Source organism: Aspergillus candidus (assembly GCF_002847045.1).
Source record: "Aspergillus candidus strain CBS 102.13 unplaced genomic scaffold BDW47scaffold_34, whole genome shotgun sequence".
Taxonomy (NCBI): domain Eukaryota; kingdom Fungi; phylum Ascomycota; class Eurotiomycetes; order Eurotiales; family Aspergillaceae; genus Aspergillus; species Aspergillus candidus.
Genome location: NW_020194039.1, coordinates 72,889 through 91,837, shown reverse-complemented (window position 1 = coordinate 91,837; position 18,949 = coordinate 72,889). Strand labels below are relative to the sequence as shown.

At 49.6% G+C, this 18,949-nt stretch overlaps 7 protein-coding genes across 7 annotated transcripts; 2 read left to right on the top strand and 5 right to left on the bottom strand.

The window, feature by feature from the left end:
• Nucleotides 1-245: 245 nt before the first annotated feature.
• Nucleotides 246-1,396, bottom strand: BDW47DRAFT_118645 (histidine-specific methyltransferase; the record flags this gene model as incomplete). Its single annotated transcript, XM_024815242.1, has 3 exons — nucleotides 246-268; nucleotides 354-1,063; nucleotides 1,119-1,396. The coding sequence occupies 3 exons, from the start codon at nucleotides 1,394-1,396 to the stop codon at nucleotides 246-248; spliced, it is 1,011 nt and encodes a 336-aa protein (XP_024670544.1).
• Nucleotides 1,397-2,718: 1,322 nt separating this feature from the next.
• On the bottom strand, nucleotides 2,719-4,153 carry BDW47DRAFT_48297 (putative FK506 suppressor Sfk1). The gene is made up of 6 exons (XM_024819143.1): nucleotides 3,867-4,153; nucleotides 3,720-3,781; nucleotides 3,572-3,653; nucleotides 3,238-3,507; nucleotides 2,928-3,130; nucleotides 2,719-2,866 (listed from the first exon to the last, which is right to left on the bottom strand). The coding sequence occupies exons 2-6, from the start codon at nucleotides 3,772-3,774 to the stop codon at nucleotides 2,748-2,750; spliced, it is 729 nt and encodes a 242-aa protein (XP_024670543.1). The 5' UTR covers nucleotides 3,775-3,781; nucleotides 3,867-4,153; the 3' UTR covers nucleotides 2,719-2,747.
• Nucleotides 4,154-7,171: 3,018 nt separating this feature from the next.
• Nucleotides 7,172-8,459, bottom strand: BDW47DRAFT_132730 (uncharacterized protein; the record flags this gene model as incomplete). Its single annotated transcript, XM_024817645.1, has 2 exons — nucleotides 7,172-7,201; nucleotides 7,515-8,459. 2 exons carry the CDS (start codon nucleotides 8,457-8,459, stop codon nucleotides 7,172-7,174), a joined length of 975 nt encoding a protein of 324 aa, XP_024670542.1.
• A 387-nt stretch (nucleotides 8,460-8,846) lies between these two features.
• On the top strand, nucleotides 8,847-11,128 carry BDW47DRAFT_132728 (transcription factor domain-containing protein; the record flags this gene model as incomplete). The annotated part of the gene is made up of 3 exons (XM_024817644.1): nucleotides 8,847-8,904; nucleotides 8,952-9,768; nucleotides 9,843-11,128. 3 exons carry the CDS (start codon nucleotides 8,847-8,849, stop codon nucleotides 11,086-11,088), a joined length of 2,121 nt encoding a protein of 706 aa, XP_024670541.1. The 3' UTR covers nucleotides 11,089-11,128.
• A 450-nt stretch (nucleotides 11,129-11,578) lies between these two features.
• On the top strand, nucleotides 11,579-12,682 carry BDW47DRAFT_118641 (threonine aldolase family protein; the record flags this gene model as incomplete). Its single annotated transcript, XM_024815241.1, has 1 exon — nucleotides 11,579-12,682. One exon carries the CDS (start codon nucleotides 11,579-11,581, stop codon nucleotides 12,680-12,682), a length of 1,104 nt encoding a protein of 367 aa, XP_024670540.1.
• A 57-nt stretch (nucleotides 12,683-12,739) lies between these two features.
• BDW47DRAFT_48283 (SMP-30/gluconolactonase/LRE family protein) lies at nucleotides 12,740-14,588 on the bottom strand. The gene is made up of 5 exons (XM_024819142.1): nucleotides 14,515-14,588; nucleotides 14,079-14,431; nucleotides 13,471-14,030; nucleotides 13,169-13,406; nucleotides 12,740-13,100 (listed from the first exon to the last, which is right to left on the bottom strand). Exons 2-5 carry the CDS (start codon nucleotides 14,210-14,212, stop codon nucleotides 12,797-12,799), a joined length of 1,236 nt encoding a protein of 411 aa, XP_024670539.1. The 5' UTR covers nucleotides 14,213-14,431; nucleotides 14,515-14,588; the 3' UTR covers nucleotides 12,740-12,796.
• A 1,720-nt stretch (nucleotides 14,589-16,308) lies between these two features.
• On the bottom strand, nucleotides 16,309-18,171 carry BDW47DRAFT_118639 (MFS transporter; the record flags this gene model as incomplete). The annotated part of the gene is made up of 5 exons (XM_024815240.1): nucleotides 16,309-16,536; nucleotides 16,599-16,722; nucleotides 16,775-17,021; nucleotides 17,075-17,685; nucleotides 17,735-18,171. The coding sequence occupies 5 exons, from the start codon at nucleotides 18,169-18,171 to the stop codon at nucleotides 16,309-16,311; spliced, it is 1,647 nt and encodes a 548-aa protein (XP_024670538.1).
• Nucleotides 18,172-18,949: the final 778 nt, after the last annotated feature.

Below are 18,949 nucleotides of genomic sequence, written 5' to 3'. Positions count from 1 at the left end.
TGTCAGGAGATCTTTATTCCTGGATTGGACTATAGTTTAAATGCTATTGCTGCGTCTGCAAAGTCCTAGACAGATATGTTGGTGCACCTTCCCGTATATTATAAATGAACGGCACTGGAATGAATGTCTAAAGAGCGATTCATGTTTGACTTGTATTCATTGAAGAAAGGGATACCCTGCATCCTGGATAGTGGAATTATTGGTCCCCAGAACGACATATTCTACCACTGGCTTCATAAGTACCTTCAGTTTCCCAGTAGATAACAGCCTTTTCCATGACACAATTAGTCTCACATCCAAGCGTAGTAACGTTAAAAAAAGAAGAGGGGATGCAAATTCAAGCTCTGACGTACCGAAATTGTAGACAGGCTCAATCCAGGAATGCTCCAGCTCCACCCCAGCAGCTTCACACAGTCTCTCTACCTCCTCGGTCGTCCACTTGGCGCTCGTGATAGCATGGATCTTTTCTCCCTTTGCGATCTGAACAATATTACCATCTACTGTCAATGATATTTCTCGCTTCGCCACATGGTATGCCCGGTGTTCCTTGTCCTCGGCATACCACTTGGCTTCCAAATCCCAATCGCCTGCGTTGAAAACCCCTTCGTCCAGCAGCAAATTTGCATGCGTCAATCCATTCCGCAGAAACCTTCGGTTCTTTCCATCGGGCATGTCATATGCCATTTGGATGGACTGCGGGTTTTGGTTTCCATCGACTGACACTAGGAGAGCGCTATTTGAAGACCAGAGCATGCGGCGCACAATGTCGACCGAATCTTCCCAGGGCATATTGGTGATGCTATTACCGAGCCAGAGGAACAGTAAGTGACGGTTGCGGATGCACAACAACTTCTGGCCCTCTTCTTCATTGAGGAACGTCAAACAATCCTCGTAGCTCCCCAGGAGGCCTTGACAGGATATATACTTGGACTTCCCCAGAAAACGGCTCATTTGTGCGAGGCTTTGGATGAGCGAATCCGATGCAACGTCAAGCGCAAAATACGAGATTGGTTTCCTTTGTCGGTGCAGTGCCTGTAAGAGCACGCCCGTCTTTTTGCAGTTTCTGGTTTTTGGTGTTAGTACTCAATCATCAGTGTCAGACTGAAATTCTGCAATACCCAGCTCCGAGCTCCAGGATCACCGTGCCTGGTTTCACCGATTCCGCAATCCCCTCAGCACGCTGGCTCAGCAGGCTCAGCTCCGCACGGTAGGCATAGTATTCTGGCGCAGTCGTGATGTCTGCGAACAGCTCCTGGCCCTTCTCATCCCACAGTAATAAAGAGGGAATCTGTTTCTCACTCCCAGGCCTCCTTAGGTCCTCTATGAGCTTTGCTCTCAGATCAGCTAGATCGCAGCCTGGACGGCGGATATCGTGTATTTTCACTTCGGTAAGCATAGTAAAGTCTCCAGCCAGGGTTCCGCAAGACGGTTTGGGGAAGGTAATGCTGCTGAGAAACTAGGTGTCTAGCCGTTAGCAAAAGAGAAGAGGTCAACACATTGACTTAATGTTGCGCCCTCGTATAATATAGACTTCGGCTTCTCTTGCATCACACGCGGACTGGCACATTATGAGCGGAGGAATTGTATGCAAGGGAAACAAAAGGAAGCCTTGATACAAAAGAATGTGGATCTTTTCCGGTAGTTACCCTTTGCATTGCCTCTTCTTTGCGTTCCACTATAACCCACACCAAGTCATTTGAATGGATTACACCATTCATACATATTCTATGCACTGGTGAAAATACAAATTTAACATAAGATCAACACCTGCCTTTCCTATCCCTGTTCATTCCTACCATATGTCTCCTACTTCCGACACAGTACAGGTAAATTAGATTCAGTATCGGAGAGCTCGCCTCCCTCGACGTTCAACACTTTAATGAAAACTATGAAGGTGACTGTCCACTGACAACTGGCTCTACACTATTGGTCGACTCTGCAGAGCCCTTGCATTGTTAATACAAGTACCTGTCTACCCCTTGCCAATAGGGTCATCCGTCTTCTGAGGCAAGAATCAAGCCAATGATAGGCTGGGTTTGGGCATTATGTAAAGTCAAAAGGAGCACGAAGTGGGAGCTCTCTGCGATACGGTAAACCCAACGGATGACTAGTGTGTCAAGCTGTAAGGCAAGGCGCAGTAGCCGGAGGGGAGAGAAGGAAACGACGAGTCAGGATCAAGTCCTTCCTGGATCGCGGTGATGGAGGTCACAAACAGTGATTTGCAGCGCTGATCCAGAGACTGCAAAACTAGTCAGATAGAGTAGGTAACAAGCCCGCTATTCGCAATACAAAACATTATATTTTTCTGGGCAGACGTAACATATCAAAAGACAGTCACAGTCACCCATGACAGATCCCTAAGACCCCACCTTCGCCTCGAACGGCGAAAGGGGGGGGGATGTGACTGGGGAAAACCCCATAGAACGGGACCAAAGACTGGCCGCCAGCGGCCGCACTCTGGGATGCCCCGCAAATTCGCATCCCCCCCAAGTATCGATGGAGAGAAAAAGAAACCAATATAAAAGTTTATTTGAATCAAATCCTATACTAAAAACGTATCCGAACTCTCCAAAGTATATACAAAGAAATCAAATGGCCTGGAAACCCAGACTCCACGTCTAAACCTGAGTCATGGTACATCATGGGTATGCCGCCGCGGAAGTTCAATACCGCGCGACTCCAACACATAAGAAAATCAGAAAGGAAGGTAAGTAAATCTATATCTTTTCGTACGTCCCACCAATCGCTCAGAATGGGATCTCGGACATGGGTAACGATGTGTATTCGTATAGAAGGTAAGTGCGGAATGGCGGATGAAGGTCGACGAAGAAGCAGAGGATATGGCCGGTGAAAAGGAATGCGACCACTGCTTGGGTGTTAGCTTGTGTCTGGCGATAGAAGGGGTAACGGATGGTAGGGCTGCATACCCCACTCGAGGATGGCTGATGGGTGCTTCGTGCTAGTGTTGATAGACGCCCATTTGAAAGCGAGGGAAAGGAAAAGTTCAACAATGACGATGAAGAGTCGCACTGTGGTGATTTTGACTAGGACTTCGTGGTCCCAGTTGCTGTGGATGCCGACTTGGATGTAGTCTGCGCAAATGAATATTCCGCTGAGAAGGAAGGAGGTTCTATGCGTATCATGTTAGTGGTAAGGCTTGGTATAGTTCAGGACCAACAACAATAGAAACGGATATACAGCAACAAGATTTCAAGTAGGAGGGAGGAGGGAGCTCACATAAAAATGAATGACGTATTATCATGCAATGTTCGATAATGATTGTTATCAAATACCGCCGATAGAACCAGCGCCATGCTCCCGATGATAGAAGAAAGAATGGACAGATATGTGCAGAACGGGCCCGTGTATCGTGATCTCTGAACGATCTGGTCTTTCTCCCTCGGCCATTGTTTGAGAATGATCGAGAGACTCAGAAACAGCATCGTAAGGAAACTCCCAAAGACAAACACGGGCTTCGGTTCCTGCGATCCAATATCCGATATGAACCTAGAATATTTCCCCGATTAGCTAGGTGGACGGCACTGATGTGATTTATCAGGGCAATGCATACGGAAATGTCCGCGATCCCCGCATCGTCTCATAAACCGGCTCTCCCGCCTCCAGCCAGTAGGCCAGCATGCTGATGAGCATTGCTGTACAGCATCAGTTAGACCAATCCATCCGACACGTAGTAGGTATCCGCCAACAAAGTGACATACCTAGCCAAGAACATGCTGCTATGAGAGGGTAGGTCCATAACGGGACGGACCACATGGCGCCGCTACGCAGGAGAGAGCAGTTAGCATCTGTTGGTGGCCCATCTGGGGGGAAGGCAGGGGGGGGCGCGACAACAGAGAGAGACTTACATATACAGGCCGACTCAGCTCTGCGTATCTACGGCTGTACGGGGTCGACTGATAAGAGGACCGTAGACAAACGAGACTTCCACGAGCTGGGACTGTCGTTGAAACAAGGTTCCAGCAAGGATAAGAGGAGACCTTCCTAGTGCGAAGGGAGAGGACGACGATCCTTTCTAGTGTACCATGGCTATCAGATTTTCCTATACCGAAGGGGCTTTGAGCTGGACTTCTTGCTAACACCGGACAACCCCAGAAAAAGCCAAGGGTGTGAGTGAAGAAAGTGGTGTCAACGGCAAGGAAATGGACGTGTTTGTTTTCTCCATTTCCTTGCCGAGAGAGAAGAGCCACAAAACCCCTTTTATGTGGGTCTCTCTCAGCATTCGACCGTCCGAATCGAACCTGTAAAGTTTCGGTCGATGGAATATCTAGTAGTAACTGTGGGGCGTTGGAATGTAATCCAAGTCGACAGACGCTCATTTATTATTAGTATTGGTTGTGCATGATCGGCAGGTGGTGGATAACCGCGTAATGAGTCTGATACTGGGACCCACTTAACCACTTGTCCGGTGTAATCATTTAAGGGACGCCAATACTCTCTTTCTCAACCACCAACATATCAATGCCTCCTGCAGACACAGTTAGGTTGTTGCCATTAGGACAATCTTCACAAAGATTTACCAGCAATTGAACATTCCAACTGGACACGGTAACCTGCCACAGTAGCGATCAACATTGCTCGACATAATGATCTACATACTAGTATGGTTCATTACATATAGGGTAAAGATCGTCGTGATCCTGATTTTGGCGTGTTTCAATATGGTACTTCTTCTCCGTACATGCTAATTTCCAATCAACGCTTGGTTTCAGGTTAAATGGTAATTAATGACTTCATACAAGCACCTTCCTCTTTAATATCCATGTAACCCCAAGCCCTTATCAGCACAGTAACACCCGCAATGCCGCAAATAAAGTGAAACCCAGCTATGTTTGGATATCACTGGCTAGATGTTGAGAAACCAGTGCTTGATCCTGTAATAATGTATAGAGTAGTCTTGTTCCAAAGTGAATCATGATTGAGTGCAACTTGATAGATATGGGCATGGATATTAAATTCAAGACCCGATTCGCTCACGTGTATTTATCTGATAGATTTTATGCAGGTCAAATAGCTTATGTTCAGAGCTCGTGTTAATGATTGTCAATCTTTTCCAAACCCATCACTATTCACCAGTCTTTCATTGTACATCGTGCCAGATTTACTCAATTACATATCCGTTTCTTGCCACACACACAACTGCAAAATGTGGAGAACCAGTTTTTGTACTCTGGCATGACTACTCAATTAATCCGTAACTCAAATGTCTCTGAAACGAATGGTTGTCGCCTGAAGTGGGCGTACCTATTTTATCCCCCTGCCCAGTGAAACCATTGATTCAGTGGTTTGGACATAATGGGATTGTGCCAGTAAGTGCACTTTATTCGTTGACCCTGGATCATTGTGGCGGTAAGAATGGAATTGTCTATTGAGCCCTTATCGGGCGCTAAAAAGACCCGCCGGGGCAGTACAGTATCAAGTGGAGAGAGGAGTGGAGGGCAGTGCTGGCTTACCCAATGATATATGCCAACCCGGTAAAATAACCGGTTTCACTAATTGCTGGAGCCCGCCCGCCCGGCTTCCCGCCCATTGCCGGTACTTTGGGCCTCGACTCGCAAACTTCGCCGTGATCGATCGTCCTTGATCGCGGACTACCCGGGACAGGAGAGAGAGACCGATTTCAACAATCATAAGTTGATGGACACACAGACAATTTATGCTTTGTTGTGCATGGTTGAGCGGTGTACGGAGTATATGATTGTCCGTTGCTGCACCCTACCCGTCACGTGTTTGTATCATGTATCGAGACGGAGTAAGCATTTCCTTACCAAATTACCAGGGGCCTGCAATGCTCAATCCTCTAGTTGGCGCGCCCCGCGTTAGCTCTCGGGAAGATCGGCCTCTTGCGGGTTTAGAACAGATGATCCGTCACTCAAGAGGACAGAGTGTACCCCGAACGGAGTACAGCTTGAAAGATCTAGGAAACTATAAGGTTGGAAGCAAGATTTCTGACACTCCAGCCGCCCGGCCCCGTCCCAAAACAGAACTAATCTCCGTATATGAGCACTATACTACCTACTATCTAACGAGTCCCACTTCTATTGAAAACCGGTCGGCGATAAAGCTTTTCAATTTGCCACTATTTACGATTCGTGTCAACTGACCGAAGTTTCCGAGCCTTTTGCTGCGGATGGTGTTTCGCCGGTGGATGGAGAAAAGGACACGAGTACAAGATGAGTATATGGAGAGAGTAATCTACTGTTTCATGACACCTATCTGTGAAGCCGCCGTGGTTGCTTCTTGGTTCAGTTCCCATATGCAGGCAAGGGGAATGATATCTTGACAGGGTGTCCACAGCCTGTTCTGGAAATGAAATCAATAGAGCACTGGGCAATGTGCTACCTTGGTTTGGCGATATGTTTCAACCAGCACTTGCCTTGGGCTGTCGATTCTCAATGTGTCGGTCTGAGAAAACAGACAGCCATGCCAGCCTGACTCTCTTAAAGGCATAATGCACATGGTGCTGTCACATACAATATCGGCAGCAGTCGCCATGGCTATAACCAGGATAGGACCGAGAATGTCTTCCAATCCAAAATTTCAGACGGTGGTAATGGTAGTCTGAAGTTGTCACTAAGCGCTGTCCGCTCACGGGGCCCCAGACTTCGGCATTCCGGTCTAAGGACTTTTTTTGGCTGTATCTTCATATTCAAGGTAGATTGAGACATCAATGATCCCACTAGTTATCTCACTACAAGAAGCAGAATGATATGTGGACAGGACCATATGATTGAGGATGCATCAAAGTCTGGACGGAGTGCCATGTCGAGTACCGTCATCAAAGCCTCGACTGACTGCCCCTTGACCAGGAGATGCGGTCTGCTGAAAGAGCTACCTCATGGGGAGTTATAAGGAGAGGGGCAACCGAAAAGTGGGGTGATACTGCCGCGATGGGTGACAAGACAGCGGTATGCAGCTTGCAAAATATCCTCTTACAGCTACGAGTCCCCCTGCTCTTCGGTCGACACTTCCGGGTTCGAGTACTTAGTCCACCAACATAGCCGTGCATGTGGAAAGAGCGATACATCTAATTGGACGTGAGTCGCGTTTGATTGAACCTCCTTACAACTATGCAACAGACCCCGCCTATCAACGCCATCAAACATACATGAAAACCTATTGCCATCACACGTCCACTCCCAGAGCCCAAGCCCTAGCACGCGACGTCAATCAGTTGCGTGGCCTGCAAACAGTAAGGCATACAACAGGCAAGACGGCGATTTGAAATTTGACGCTACAAAAACATTTTTGGTCCCTAAACCATTGCAACAAATGCAAGTTTTCGACAGCTAAATACAAAATGTGCACAAAAAATAAAAAATAAAAATAAAAATAAGCTAAACGGACACGTGATGAACAGTAAAGTGCTGAACATCTTGGTCGGTCGAACGGTCGAGCGGGACCGTATATTGCAACAACACGTGGGTCGGCCAGTTCATCCCGGCGTCAATCACGATCTCCTTTCCTTTGTCTCCCCCTTGAATCGGATTAGCCACGGTATAAACCATGCTATAAGCCACGGTAGGATGATCCTTGTCGGAAACCTTTCTCTCCCCGCTGTAATCACCAGGCCTTGTCGACCCATTCGGGATGTGAAACCGCTTGTCGATTCTCGAAAGGGTCAGGACGCAAAGTATCAAGATCTCGAGCACAAACGAGAAAACATAAAAAGACGCCTTGGAGTGGTACCAGGCAGGGTCGATCTTCGGACGGGGTGGACTCCAGCTCACGCCGACCTTGAATCCCGCGATGAGGACGCTTAGACACGACGAGACCGCCACGATGGCCACCTTTGGGAGCACCCCGCCTTGTCCAAACGACTCCGCCTGTCGCGACGGTGGTAGGATGACAGCCAGAAGGATATGCAGGAGCGGCAGACACGTGAAGACCAACAGGTATGTCATAGCCGCTAGCTGGACATCGCGCCACTGCCTCTGGGTGTCGGCATTAAGCGTATACGCGGACACCACCGTCGCGGTGATGGCCAAGCCCAGCGCGTCCGCGATCAGCGCATACTGCGTTATGGTCCCGATGCGCGTCACCGGATGCCACCCAACGCGAGGCTGCTGCGCGCGTAGTATGCGCTGCGCGAGGATCAGATTGATAATGTACACCAGGAGAACGCCCGCGTTGACGAGAATATTCGCTGCGATGGAGAGCCGCACGTTGTGTGGACGGGTGGCCAAGGCGATGCGCAACACGAGCGTTATGGTCCGTGCCATGCAAAAACCGAAAAGAAGCCCAGAGAGTATGAATTTATGGCGTCGACGGCGGTTGATCTGGAAGATGGTCATGTTTGTCGCGGCGAACCCGACGTAGAATGCGATCAGGACTGCGCAGATGGGGATGTCGGTGGTCACGCTGGGCATGCCCCCCATGTTTGCTGTTTGGGGGACATAGGGACCGCCTGAACGGGTCTGTAGCAGTATCGAATTGAACATGATGGGCTGTCTCTGTGATTTTCTTAGGGTTAGATTCAGTAGCTGTATGCGCGTGCCGCCCTTTCAGTCTATAGTACGTACTTAATCCTCGATGGTGGTTTTGCCACACTTTTTGCTCCTTTGTCTGGACCCGGGGGATCGGAGAGGCGAACAGCGGTTTCACCAAGGTCATGGTATAAACTATGGAATTATCTTGCTGGAAAATAGTTTGTAGAGGGACATTCTAAGAACAATGACATGTTCTCGTAGTTCGGACTAGTAATCCTACCGCGGACGAGATTTTGGTCCGGTTCCGTCCACCCTTCAACCCCGCAAAACTGACGTGGGCTCTCGGCCTCGGTCAGATTTCGTCCCAACATGTCCGAACAGCAACATAGTTCGTCCGATATGTCGAGTCTTCAGAACAATGCTGCCCTGCGGAAAGGAACAAACAGCTGCACAGAGTGTGAGTTCTCCGTATTCGTCACCGAAGATCTTACTCATTCAAGACAGGCAGACGTCGGAAAGTGCGTTGCGTCCGGCCTTCCGAGGGTTCAGCCTCGTGTCGACAGTGCGAAGAGCGCGGCTCGGCGTGTATGGCACAGACATCGGTCCACCGAACGTCACGCACACCACGACTACCATCGAGATACCGGATCTCCCAGCTAGAGTCGCAGGTCTCTCAGCTCACGAAAATCGTTCACAATCTGGAATCCAAGATTGGAGGCAAGCCGACTCATATCAACACACCGGGGAATGACAAGAGCGACGATGTTCAGGATGAATCCGATGCGGAGAGCAGTGTATCAGAGGTTCTCGTGGCGGATCAACCATCGCACCTGCGATCGCTGTTCCAAAACGAGTGGCTTAGTGTTGACACCCGCCGCGATGAGGCCCAACTCCAGGAGCGAAGAAAAAAGGACATTGACCTAATGGAAATCGCACGACCACGACTGCAAAGCTTGATTCCCTCCCGTGAGGAGGTTTCCGAGATTACGAGCTTCGCCTACGACTGGCTTACCATATTCCAAGCGATCCTGCCGCAGCCGTTCACGGTCGAGTCGCGGCAGGAAGTTCTCGATCGCTATGAAGAAATGTGCAAACCCGAAGTGGATGTCATTGACCTGGCTTTGTGGCTTTTGACTATTGCTATATCTGTTCAGCAGATTCCGCAGGGACCGATGAGCCCTGAGGTCCAGTTTCAAATGTACCGTAGTCACATCGAACTGTGTCGGCGGGTTATAGACACGGTGGAGGACACGCTGCTCTGCCATGATCGGTTGCTGGGGACTGTCAAGGGGTTGGGGATGGTGGTTCATATTCTTCGTCTGTAGGTCTTGCGTTTCTATCCTCTCAAACATTCCGTCCACCATGTCTAAAGCATCACAAAGCTAATTAAAGCAGCCGAATCGGACAAGGAAGTTTCCAAAAAGGCTGGATACGGCTCCGTCATGCGATCGCACTGGCCGAGCTCATGGGCCTCCCTAAACTGTACAAAGCAGTGAGATTGAACAAGCTTGGTGAGGTAGTTGATTCTATGTCGCAACATGCAGCACAGCTGTGGGAATTGATCTGCAATGTGGATAGACTGTTCGGGATGATCTTGAACCTACCCCCAGCTACCCGACGCTACCAGCTCACAGTCACAGACCCACTGGTCACGGATGGTACTGTCAACACTCGAGTATATCTGTGCAAATTGCTAGACATCGCCGCGCGAGTCTACGACATGGAAGATAGTGTAGCCCACGGGTCTGGCGGGAACCTGCATTTGGAGCTAGCCGGAGAACTCAGCGCGCTCGCATCCAAGACACCACGGTCCTGGTGGGTGCGCAGGCCCGGTGTAAACGCCCGACCTGAAGATTTCCTCCAATTCATGCACCACTCCATCGCGATGAGGATCCACCTACCACTCGCTCTACAACAAGACTCAGGCGCAGGACACATGTACAATCGACTAGCCTGTATAGACGCCTGCGATTCCATCGTCAAGAATTACGAATATTTCATCCAAACTCTGCCACCCGGGTTCTTCGTATCGAAAATGCTAGACCTGCACGCCTTCATCGCGGCGGTTGTTCTTCTGCTCACGTCTCACAACTCCCCGGCAGACAGAAACAGCTTTCGCATCGATAGCAGCCGGCTTCATGATGTCGCGATGGGAGTCGCTGACCTTATGGGTGAACGCTCCCAGATGAAGCCTGGCTCGGACTTGGCGCGCGAGGGTCACAACACGCTTTGCGCTTTGAATCGCCTCCTTCAGCAGGATTATGGCACTGCCCGGGATCAGGACTTGACGCTCAAGGTTCCGCTACTGGGGAAAGTTCATATTCGCCGCAATGCGCGTCAGTCTAGTTCAAATGACCAACTACCGCCTCAGACGACTATGACGCCTGGAATAGAGACGGATACCACGCGTAGTACAGAGCACATGCTTACGCCCACTTCGTATCAAGCTCCGCTGGACTACAACCCAGATACAAGCATGCTCAATACGGATATCTCGTCTGACCAGAGACAGTGGAACGGACTGTCGTGGTCGATTGAGGAAAGCTATGAGAACTTCTTCGATAACTCGGCGATGGGGCAAGATCTGGGCGAGTCGCCGCTGTGGTTGGATATAGCGAATCCTACTTTGTTTCCTGCTTGAGGGTATGATTCTAGGTGTGGTATTGCTAGTGATTGCTGTCATTGAATATCATCTTCGGTATGGGCGGTTCATACATAGGTTATCGTCACTATGTCTCAGTGGAAACCCTTCACAGTAGGACTAGGATGGGATTTATGCTACTAGACTTGTTGGATTTCGTGGTGGACTAGAATCTATCTACAAAATATTAAAAGTAAGTTTGGTGGATAGCTAAATCTGGGTAGTCATTTGAAGGGCGCACAGTAGTTTAGGGTATTAGTAGAAAGATCAGTACATTGTTCTCAAGATATCGGATACAAAGTCTAGCTTACCCCACCTCAATCATAAGCCCCTCATATTCCTAGATCGACGGGAGTAGCCGACCATATGGAGGAACTCCGAGTCACAACACATATTTCCAGTCTCCATCGACAGTGACCTACATCAGCATTCACCCGTACACCTTTCTACACCTCCAATCCATCAATTGTCCCCCCATCCTACCATCAAAATGGCATCCCCCGCATCCAACGACTTCCGCAGCGACACCTTCACAACCCCCACGCCCTCCATGCTCTCCGCAATGGTAAACGCCACCTTCGGCGACGACGTCTACCAAGAAGACCCCACAACCGGCGCCTTCGAGACCGAAATCGCCCGCCTCACCGGCAAAGAAGCCGCGCTGTTCACCCTCTCCGGCACAATGGGCAACCAGATCGGCGTGCGGCTGCACCTCAGCACACCCCCGCACTCCATCCTCTGCGACTACCGCGCGCACGTCTACGCCGAAGAAGGCGCCGGCCTCGCAATCCTCTCCCAGGCGATGGTCACGCCCGTGCACCCCGCCAACGGGATCTACATGACGGCGGAAGACGTGAAGAGGTGGGCTGTGCTGGGGGACGATATCCACGTTGCGCCGACAAGGGTGGTCAGTTTGGAGCTGACGATTGGGGGCGTGGTGACGCCGTTGGAGGAGATAAGGGCGATATCGGAGTTTGCGCGCGCGAACGACATCGCTGTGCATTGTGATGGGGCGAGGTTGTGGAATGCGGTTGCTGCGTCGGGCCATTCGCTTGAGGAGTATTGTCGGTATTTTGATAGCGTGTCGATGTGTGTGTCGAAGGGGCTGGGCGCGCCTGTGGGAGGCGTGCTTGCTGCTTCGGAGAGGCATATTCGCCGCGCGAGGTGGCTGAGGAAGCAGCAGGGTGGGGGCATTCGGCAGGCGGGCGTGTTGACTGCTGCTGCTATGGTTGCGTTGAAGGAGGTGTGGCCGACTATGAATGATACGCATGCGAAGACGAGGAGGTTGGCGGGGGATTTGGGTGAGATGGGCGTCGTGCCGCAGATTCCGGTCGATACTAACTTTTTCTTCATTGATGCGAGGCGGTCGGGGATTGATATGGGGGTTTTGTTGGAGGAGTGTGGGAAGAGGAATGTGAAGTTGATGGATGAGAGGATTGCGATGCATCATCAGATTAGTGATGAGGCGATTGAGAATCTCAAGGCTGCGATTGCGGAGGCTGTGAGGATTACCAAGACTCTGCCTGCCGATTATGTGCCTAAGATCCAGCCGGCTGGGTATGGGAGCACTTCGAAGATGAATGAGTATAGTTGAGATGGGCATTAACATAGGTGGTTGCTCATGTTAAGTAACTGTCTGGGATTCATGTAGCATGTGTCGACCTTATACTTCAAGCCTCTACAGTCTGCTACAGTCCAAGATAAACCATCAGGTTAACCGTTGGCCAGCAAGTTCCCACTCAACCCTGCTGATGCCCCCATTGCCCATCAACCACAATGTCTTCAACTCAGGCCCAGTCCAAGCAAAGTTCTGCACGGTATAATTGGTCTGGATCGTCAAAAGCAGCTGACCAGACGGATCGAGCACATCGACCCCCATCCCAGCCCCAGTGAGGATATACCCATTCTGAGCCACCTTCAGCCCGTCGGGCACGAAGCCGGGAGACAGATAGAGGGGGCGTTTGTTGGAAGCTTTTGTTCCATCTTCACTGACGTCGAAGGCGTAGATCGTCCTATACGGTTGATAACGGTACGGTTAGATCTCTATGCTTGCCTATGTTTAGTGGGTCTGAACACTTGCCTTCGGTGAGTGGTGTTGTATTTCCCTCCAGGGTGGCCGTATTTCGGATCGACCGGTGCGCTCACCGCAGCCGTATCGCTGATATACAGGGTCAAGCCATCGGGGGTGAACGCAATGCCATTAGGTTGCCCGATGCTGTCGTCGACCACGATGACCGCACCTGAGGGCGCGTTGAATCTGTAGCTAGCACTTGGAAGTTGAGGGGGGGTGTCGGTGAGGTCATTGAACCATGAGTATTCTTGTCAATCCAGTATATTATCAGCTTCAGTGCAAGTATGATGTAGGCCCATCAGAAGACTCACGCGGATCAGTAAACCAGATGTCCCCAGTCTTCGGGTGAACCGCCACGTCATCAATCGTGTTGAAATAATATCCGAAGTAATTATTAACAAGCATGGCAGTCTTCCCCGTCTCCGGATCCAACGTCCTCAGCGACACCCGCTGCTCGGTGCCGCCAATCGACCGGTTTCCACCCGACGCGCCCCACACGATCTTCCCGTCGTGGAATGTCCCGCCGTTGGGCGCATACACAGGCGGGTCGGAGAGGAATTCCGACAAAGTAGGCGGATCTTCGTTCAAGTCTACCACGAGCTGGGGCAGATAGCCCGTGGGCGGCGCAAGCTGCGACAGGTACAATTTGTTCTGGGACTCGACGTAGACCGGTGCTTCGTGGACGGCTTCGTTGACGCGGAAGACGAACTCGTAGCTGGGTTTGGGGCCCAGTATATCGAGTCCTCGTTCGCGATCGTAGACAAGGAAATCGGCTGCCTTGATGCTGTCTAGGCGCGTCCCGTTGGCTACGGTCGTGTCGCCGAATGTTGTCACTGCTTCCATCGTGGATACATTCCGGTAAAAGTGATCACTGCAGTATAGTTAAGAAGCGTCTACCATTGATTGCAGACATACTTACGGGAGAATATTCCCATACTTATTGACGCATACTACCGAAGGGCCGCATTTTTCGGCAATCGGGCCGGTGGCTCCTGTTTGGGCGGCGGCCAGCCCTATAAGAAGGCTTCCTTTCACCACAGAAGCGAAATCCATTGCGATTTGATCTGATTCTTGGGAAATCGTGTTATTCTTTACTTCAACCAACGCTGGCGCTCTGGTGTTTGATCGGCTGTTGAATAACGTGAAGGCATTAAATTGATAGTGTCCGAGGTATACGGAGTTCCTCCGACGATGACATCGACACGCGGGGACTTGACCCGCCTACCTTCCTCCGATTATTTTCCGGTTTGTTGATAGTGCCTCGAGTTTCAACTTGAAGACGACCTCGTTTAGTAGGCCAAATCGCGTGGAACGGGGATATCGGGTCGGAAACCCTGAAACAGCCAAACACTCACATGGCGGAGAAGGATACGGACCTGATGCTCATTCTAGTATATGGAAAAGCTTCAATAGTCGAGGTAACTATAGGCCATATAATTAAGAAGCTTTGAAGGAATACAGGTAAGACCAGCACTACAAGTGCAAATTACTGAAGAAGTTGGCCAGGTTTGAAATTACTGAGTAGTTTTGTGACTGTGTTTGACTGCTACGCGCTTGAGTAATTGCAGGTTCCGGCTATCCCTTGGGCATTCCCAGTTTAGCCCCTTGCATTGTTACTTGTATAGTCTAATATTGCTAGGGGTAATGCTTAGCAGTTTAACATGATATATCATATCACGGCTTTATGCTGAGAAATGGAGAAGCCTGTAGGAACTATCATGCGCTGCCTTTGTGCTTTCCATTTCTCCGGAAGGGTTGAGTTTATGTTCTATTATAAAACAGATATCTTTGGTCATACGTGCTTCATGATTAGTATGACAGTGATTTGGTTCACCATATATATCCGAAAGACGCTCAAATGGGGACCAAAGTATTGCCTGGTGCGGTTTAAACAGGAGTATTTTAGGTTTCTCGCAAGAGTAAGAATCCACTGGCCATTAGGGGAATTGTCAAACAGATGGCTACATTAATATTCAGTTTAGGATGGTGTGGCAGGTCTTTTTTCGTCTTTGATCATCAATAAATACCACCGACCATTCTCTCTCGCTCAATTGCTGTTGAGTACTATTTGATCCCCTCTATCAACTCAACTTATACTATTATCAACATGGACTCTGTAGTTTGCGCGTAGACCCATGGAATCAGTAGGAACGAAAGAAAACGGCCTTACTCAGTGTCGAGTCATCAGCAGCACTTAGACAAGGTATACGGTATATTCAAGCGCACGCTACAATCGACACGAAAAACCTCCCCACCCCAAGCGAACAGCAATCGCCACTCTCAGCTCGCTTCGTCGTCCCCTCCGTACGATCGGCCTTTACATCAAACCCGAACCCATCCGCAATCCCTGTGCTCTGTCAGGTACAGTGGACACCTCAGTGGATGTCCGCTTAATCTCCCCCAACCAATGGATTATTCAAGCGTACCCAGGTAGTATTCTAGAATCCAAAACACCTCAGACTCCGTGGAGACCAGAGTCGTAACCGCGACGAAATAATTCCATTAGATCCAACCCAGCAGACAAGTTAAGACCCACAGCGGTTGCTATTTCCGCGGGCGAATGTCAACACCATAAGAATCTATCCTTCATAGTGGGGAGCTCGGTTTTTCAATACAAATAATAAGCCACTGATTGGAGGAGATTATCAAAACCATCAAAATCTATCCTTCGAGGTGGAGTACTCGGTTCAATTAGCCACTGAGTTGGAACTTGGAGGAGATCCACTTTTTGACTGGCATGGCGATTGCCAGGGGATGCGTTGAACAGTGCTTGCTGCCAGTGGGGCGGGTTCTCTCCGTAGTGGCGATTATCGTGGATCCGTGTGAGTGGAGCCTTGAAGATATTTTTTAAAAAGTGGAGTGTCTATACAAAGTAAAAACCCTAATTCTTTAAAGGTGGATTTGAGTGCATTGAATGTGTAGGTAATGGATTGAAAGGAATCCTATCTATATGCTAATCAAAAAAACCGTCAAAAGATAATTATGAACATAAAAATGTATCACGTGTCCGAGTTTTGAAGCAAGCTGCCTGGCCCTGTCCTAACCCATGTATGCCGTAAGGTATTGTGAAATCGTAAAGAGAAAATAGGATCGTAAGAAGAACTGGAAAAGAAGTAAAAGATGTGAAGAAAGAGTGAAAGAAAAGATTATTAAATCGCAACGACTGGGTCGCCCATTCTGTCCTGAGGTCCAATCCCCTTTCTTCGGACGGCGATGAGGGCGATGATGAGCCCTAGACCTGCCAGTCCAGCAGAGCACCAGAGTCCGGTTGTGTATTGCTGGGAGAGATCATGATGCTTTTTGATGTCCACTTCTGTGGTGACGGCCGCTGAGATGGCCAGGGCGAACCCGGAGCCGATCTGGAATGCGGTGTTGAGCTGTTTGGTGTTAGCATGTTTCTATCCAACACAGCTATTGAAGAACGGGGGAATTGACTTACCATTCCACCGCATAAACTCTTGATATGTACCGGAACACTCGTCAGGATCACAGTGCTGGTGGTGACAAATATAAGGGAAACGGAGGAAATGCTGATCAGGGAGGTGGGGAGGACGTTGACCCAGCTAGGGTAGTTAGCATCATTTCATGATAGGATATAGCGGGTGCGATGCATACAAACTCGTTTCAGGACTCGTAGTCAAGGCGCTAGGGATAGGGGCCACCACGGCGAGGGCCATACCGGCCAGGAGGAGGTATTTTCCGTTCATGTACTCGAGGGCCTTCCCGGTCCCCATCGAGACGATGAATCCGATCACGCCCATGGGTAGGAAACGGAGCGCGGTGTCCCCCGAGCTCAGCTTGTCCACTTCCTGCGCCGTGAGGACAATGTAATAGATGACGTTTTGGTAGGTGCCATATCCAGCTGGTCTCGTTAGAGATGCTCATCAATAGGGGAGGGCAGAGCATGAGACATACTGAAGCCCGCAATCCAAAGCCCCGCAAAGTTGCGAAGCTTCCACAGGGACAGTGGCATGATGGGGTTGCTAATGTACTTCTCGAGCACGACGAAGCCAACAAGTAACAAGACTGTTACCACCAGTAGAGCGATGATGAATGGCTGGTTCCAGCCGTAAACACCACCACCAGACAGCACAAACTGCAGCAGGACGAGTCCGGCGGTAGAAAGCATAGCCCCCCAGTAATCCATCTTCACCTTCTTCCTCTCGGACTGGATATCCTTGGGCAAGGCGATCATGCCCAGGATGCCCAGGGAGCCGGTGATAATGACAATGAAGTAGAAGATGTATCGCCAGCCCAGCGAGGAAGTCAGGAAGCCGCCAAAGATAAGACCTGCGCAAAATCCAAGAGTACCGGAGGCTGCGTAGATCGACAGACCTCTCGTGCGATCGGTGCCAGTAAAGTATGAGCTGATGATGCCAATTGCGGACGGGACTGTCATTGCGGCGCCGATTCCTTGAAACCCGCGGAAGATCGTAAGCTGGATAAACGACTGTCCAAAACCGATGGCTAATGTCCAGATAGATAACCAGCAAAGACCAATACAGAGGATCATTTTTCTCCCATAACTGTCTGGATTAGATAAGTCTTTCCAAGGCACTGGTGGGAAATGCTCACCGGTCAGATAGTACACCTGCTAATAACAGAAAACCACCAAAGGCCAACGTGTATGCCGAAATCATCCATTGAAGGTTGCTACTGTTCACATTAAACTCTTTCTGGATCGGCGACAGGGCAATATTGGCGCTCGTCATGAATACATTATCAAGAAATTGGGACCCTGAGGTCACCAGCAGGATCATGGCACCTCGCCACGAGGCTAGACGGCCAAACTCCGGCCGTTTCTCTAACCCAATAGTCTCCTGGCTGCCAAAATTGGAAGCCAGCTCGGGCTTGGGTGTACCTGGAGGGGAAGTTTGCTCAGAGCTCGTTCCGGACCCAGGGATGGAGACAATTGTAGGCTCGGGGACTTTGGGAATATGTTCGGCATTCTCGACTTCGTTACTAGGTGTCTGGCGGGTGTGTAGCCGTTTAATCCAATTCATAATCGCCATATCGGATATGGTTTATGAGAAATGAAAAGCTTGTCTACTCCAACCACGGGCAATGACTGGCACTTCTTATAGCATGTGCACCATCAATCAATGATTGATTTGTTTTTTAATTCTTTTTCTTTTTTTCTCGCCTTTTTTTCAGTCGCCAGAGTAAAAAGTGGGTATTGTCCCTTCGGGAGGTATCTATCCTAGGCGTGGTGGAGAGATTCCACAAATCTGATTTTTAATCCACGTCTAGCTTGCAGGGAAACAGGGATCGGCCAGATGGAGAATGCCAGCCACTATCGCAAGTGATCCAACCTAAGCTAAACTGCGTATGATTTTCCTGGTTCACCTGGACCCCCAGCTGCAACACGATGATCTTCGATGTCTGAGGTCCCTTTGTTGATCAGTCGTTCGATTTCCCTTCTTTTACTGCTCGCTCCCAATCTATTAATAAACTAATGATCTACTTGACCATAGCAAGCCATCAAGTTTTGTAAAATTAGGAGGAAAATTTATTATATCACACGTGCGCTCAAAGTCTGTACCTTGGAGTTCACTTTCTACTTCAACGTCAAGATGATACCCTAAATTATGTACTATCTTAACACACGTCAGATGGGCATATTCTAAGTAACAACGCTCGCTAGACCTACCACGGCATGAGCAGATACTATGTCCATTCTGTTAGATAGGAGGATTGGTCGCTGTAGAATTACGCCAGCCGCCGCGCATGAACATTCCGCACCCATTCTGACTTGTATCTACTTTAATTTTATTCCGTAGGGAAACCAGC

Bases quoted from the DNA above. Each gene is read 5' to 3' on its own strand.
- BDW47DRAFT_48297 (XM_024819143.1), bottom strand. From the start codon at position 3,774: ATGTGGTCCGTCCCGTTATGGACCTACCCTCTCATAGCAGCATGTTCT. The intron at 3,654-3,719 runs GTATGTCACTTT...GATGCTGTACAG, and splicing joins AGCAGCATGTTCTTGGCTAG to CAATGCTCATCAGCATGCTG. The intron at 3,508-3,571 runs GTATGCATTGCC...GAAATATTCTAG, and splicing joins CGGGGATCGCGGACATTTCC to GTTCATATCGGATATTGGAT.
- BDW47DRAFT_48283 (XM_024819142.1), bottom strand. From the start codon at position 14,212: ATGGATTTCGCTTCTGTGGTGAAAGGAAGCCTTCTTATAGGGCTGGCC. The intron at 14,031-14,078 runs GTAAGTATGTCT...ACTATACTGCAG, and splicing joins AAGTATGGGAATATTCTCCC to TGATCACTTTTACCGGAATG. The intron at 13,407-13,470 runs GTGAGTCTTCTG...TGGATTGACAAG, and splicing joins CATCTGGTTTACTGATCCGC to AATACTCATGGTTCAATGAC.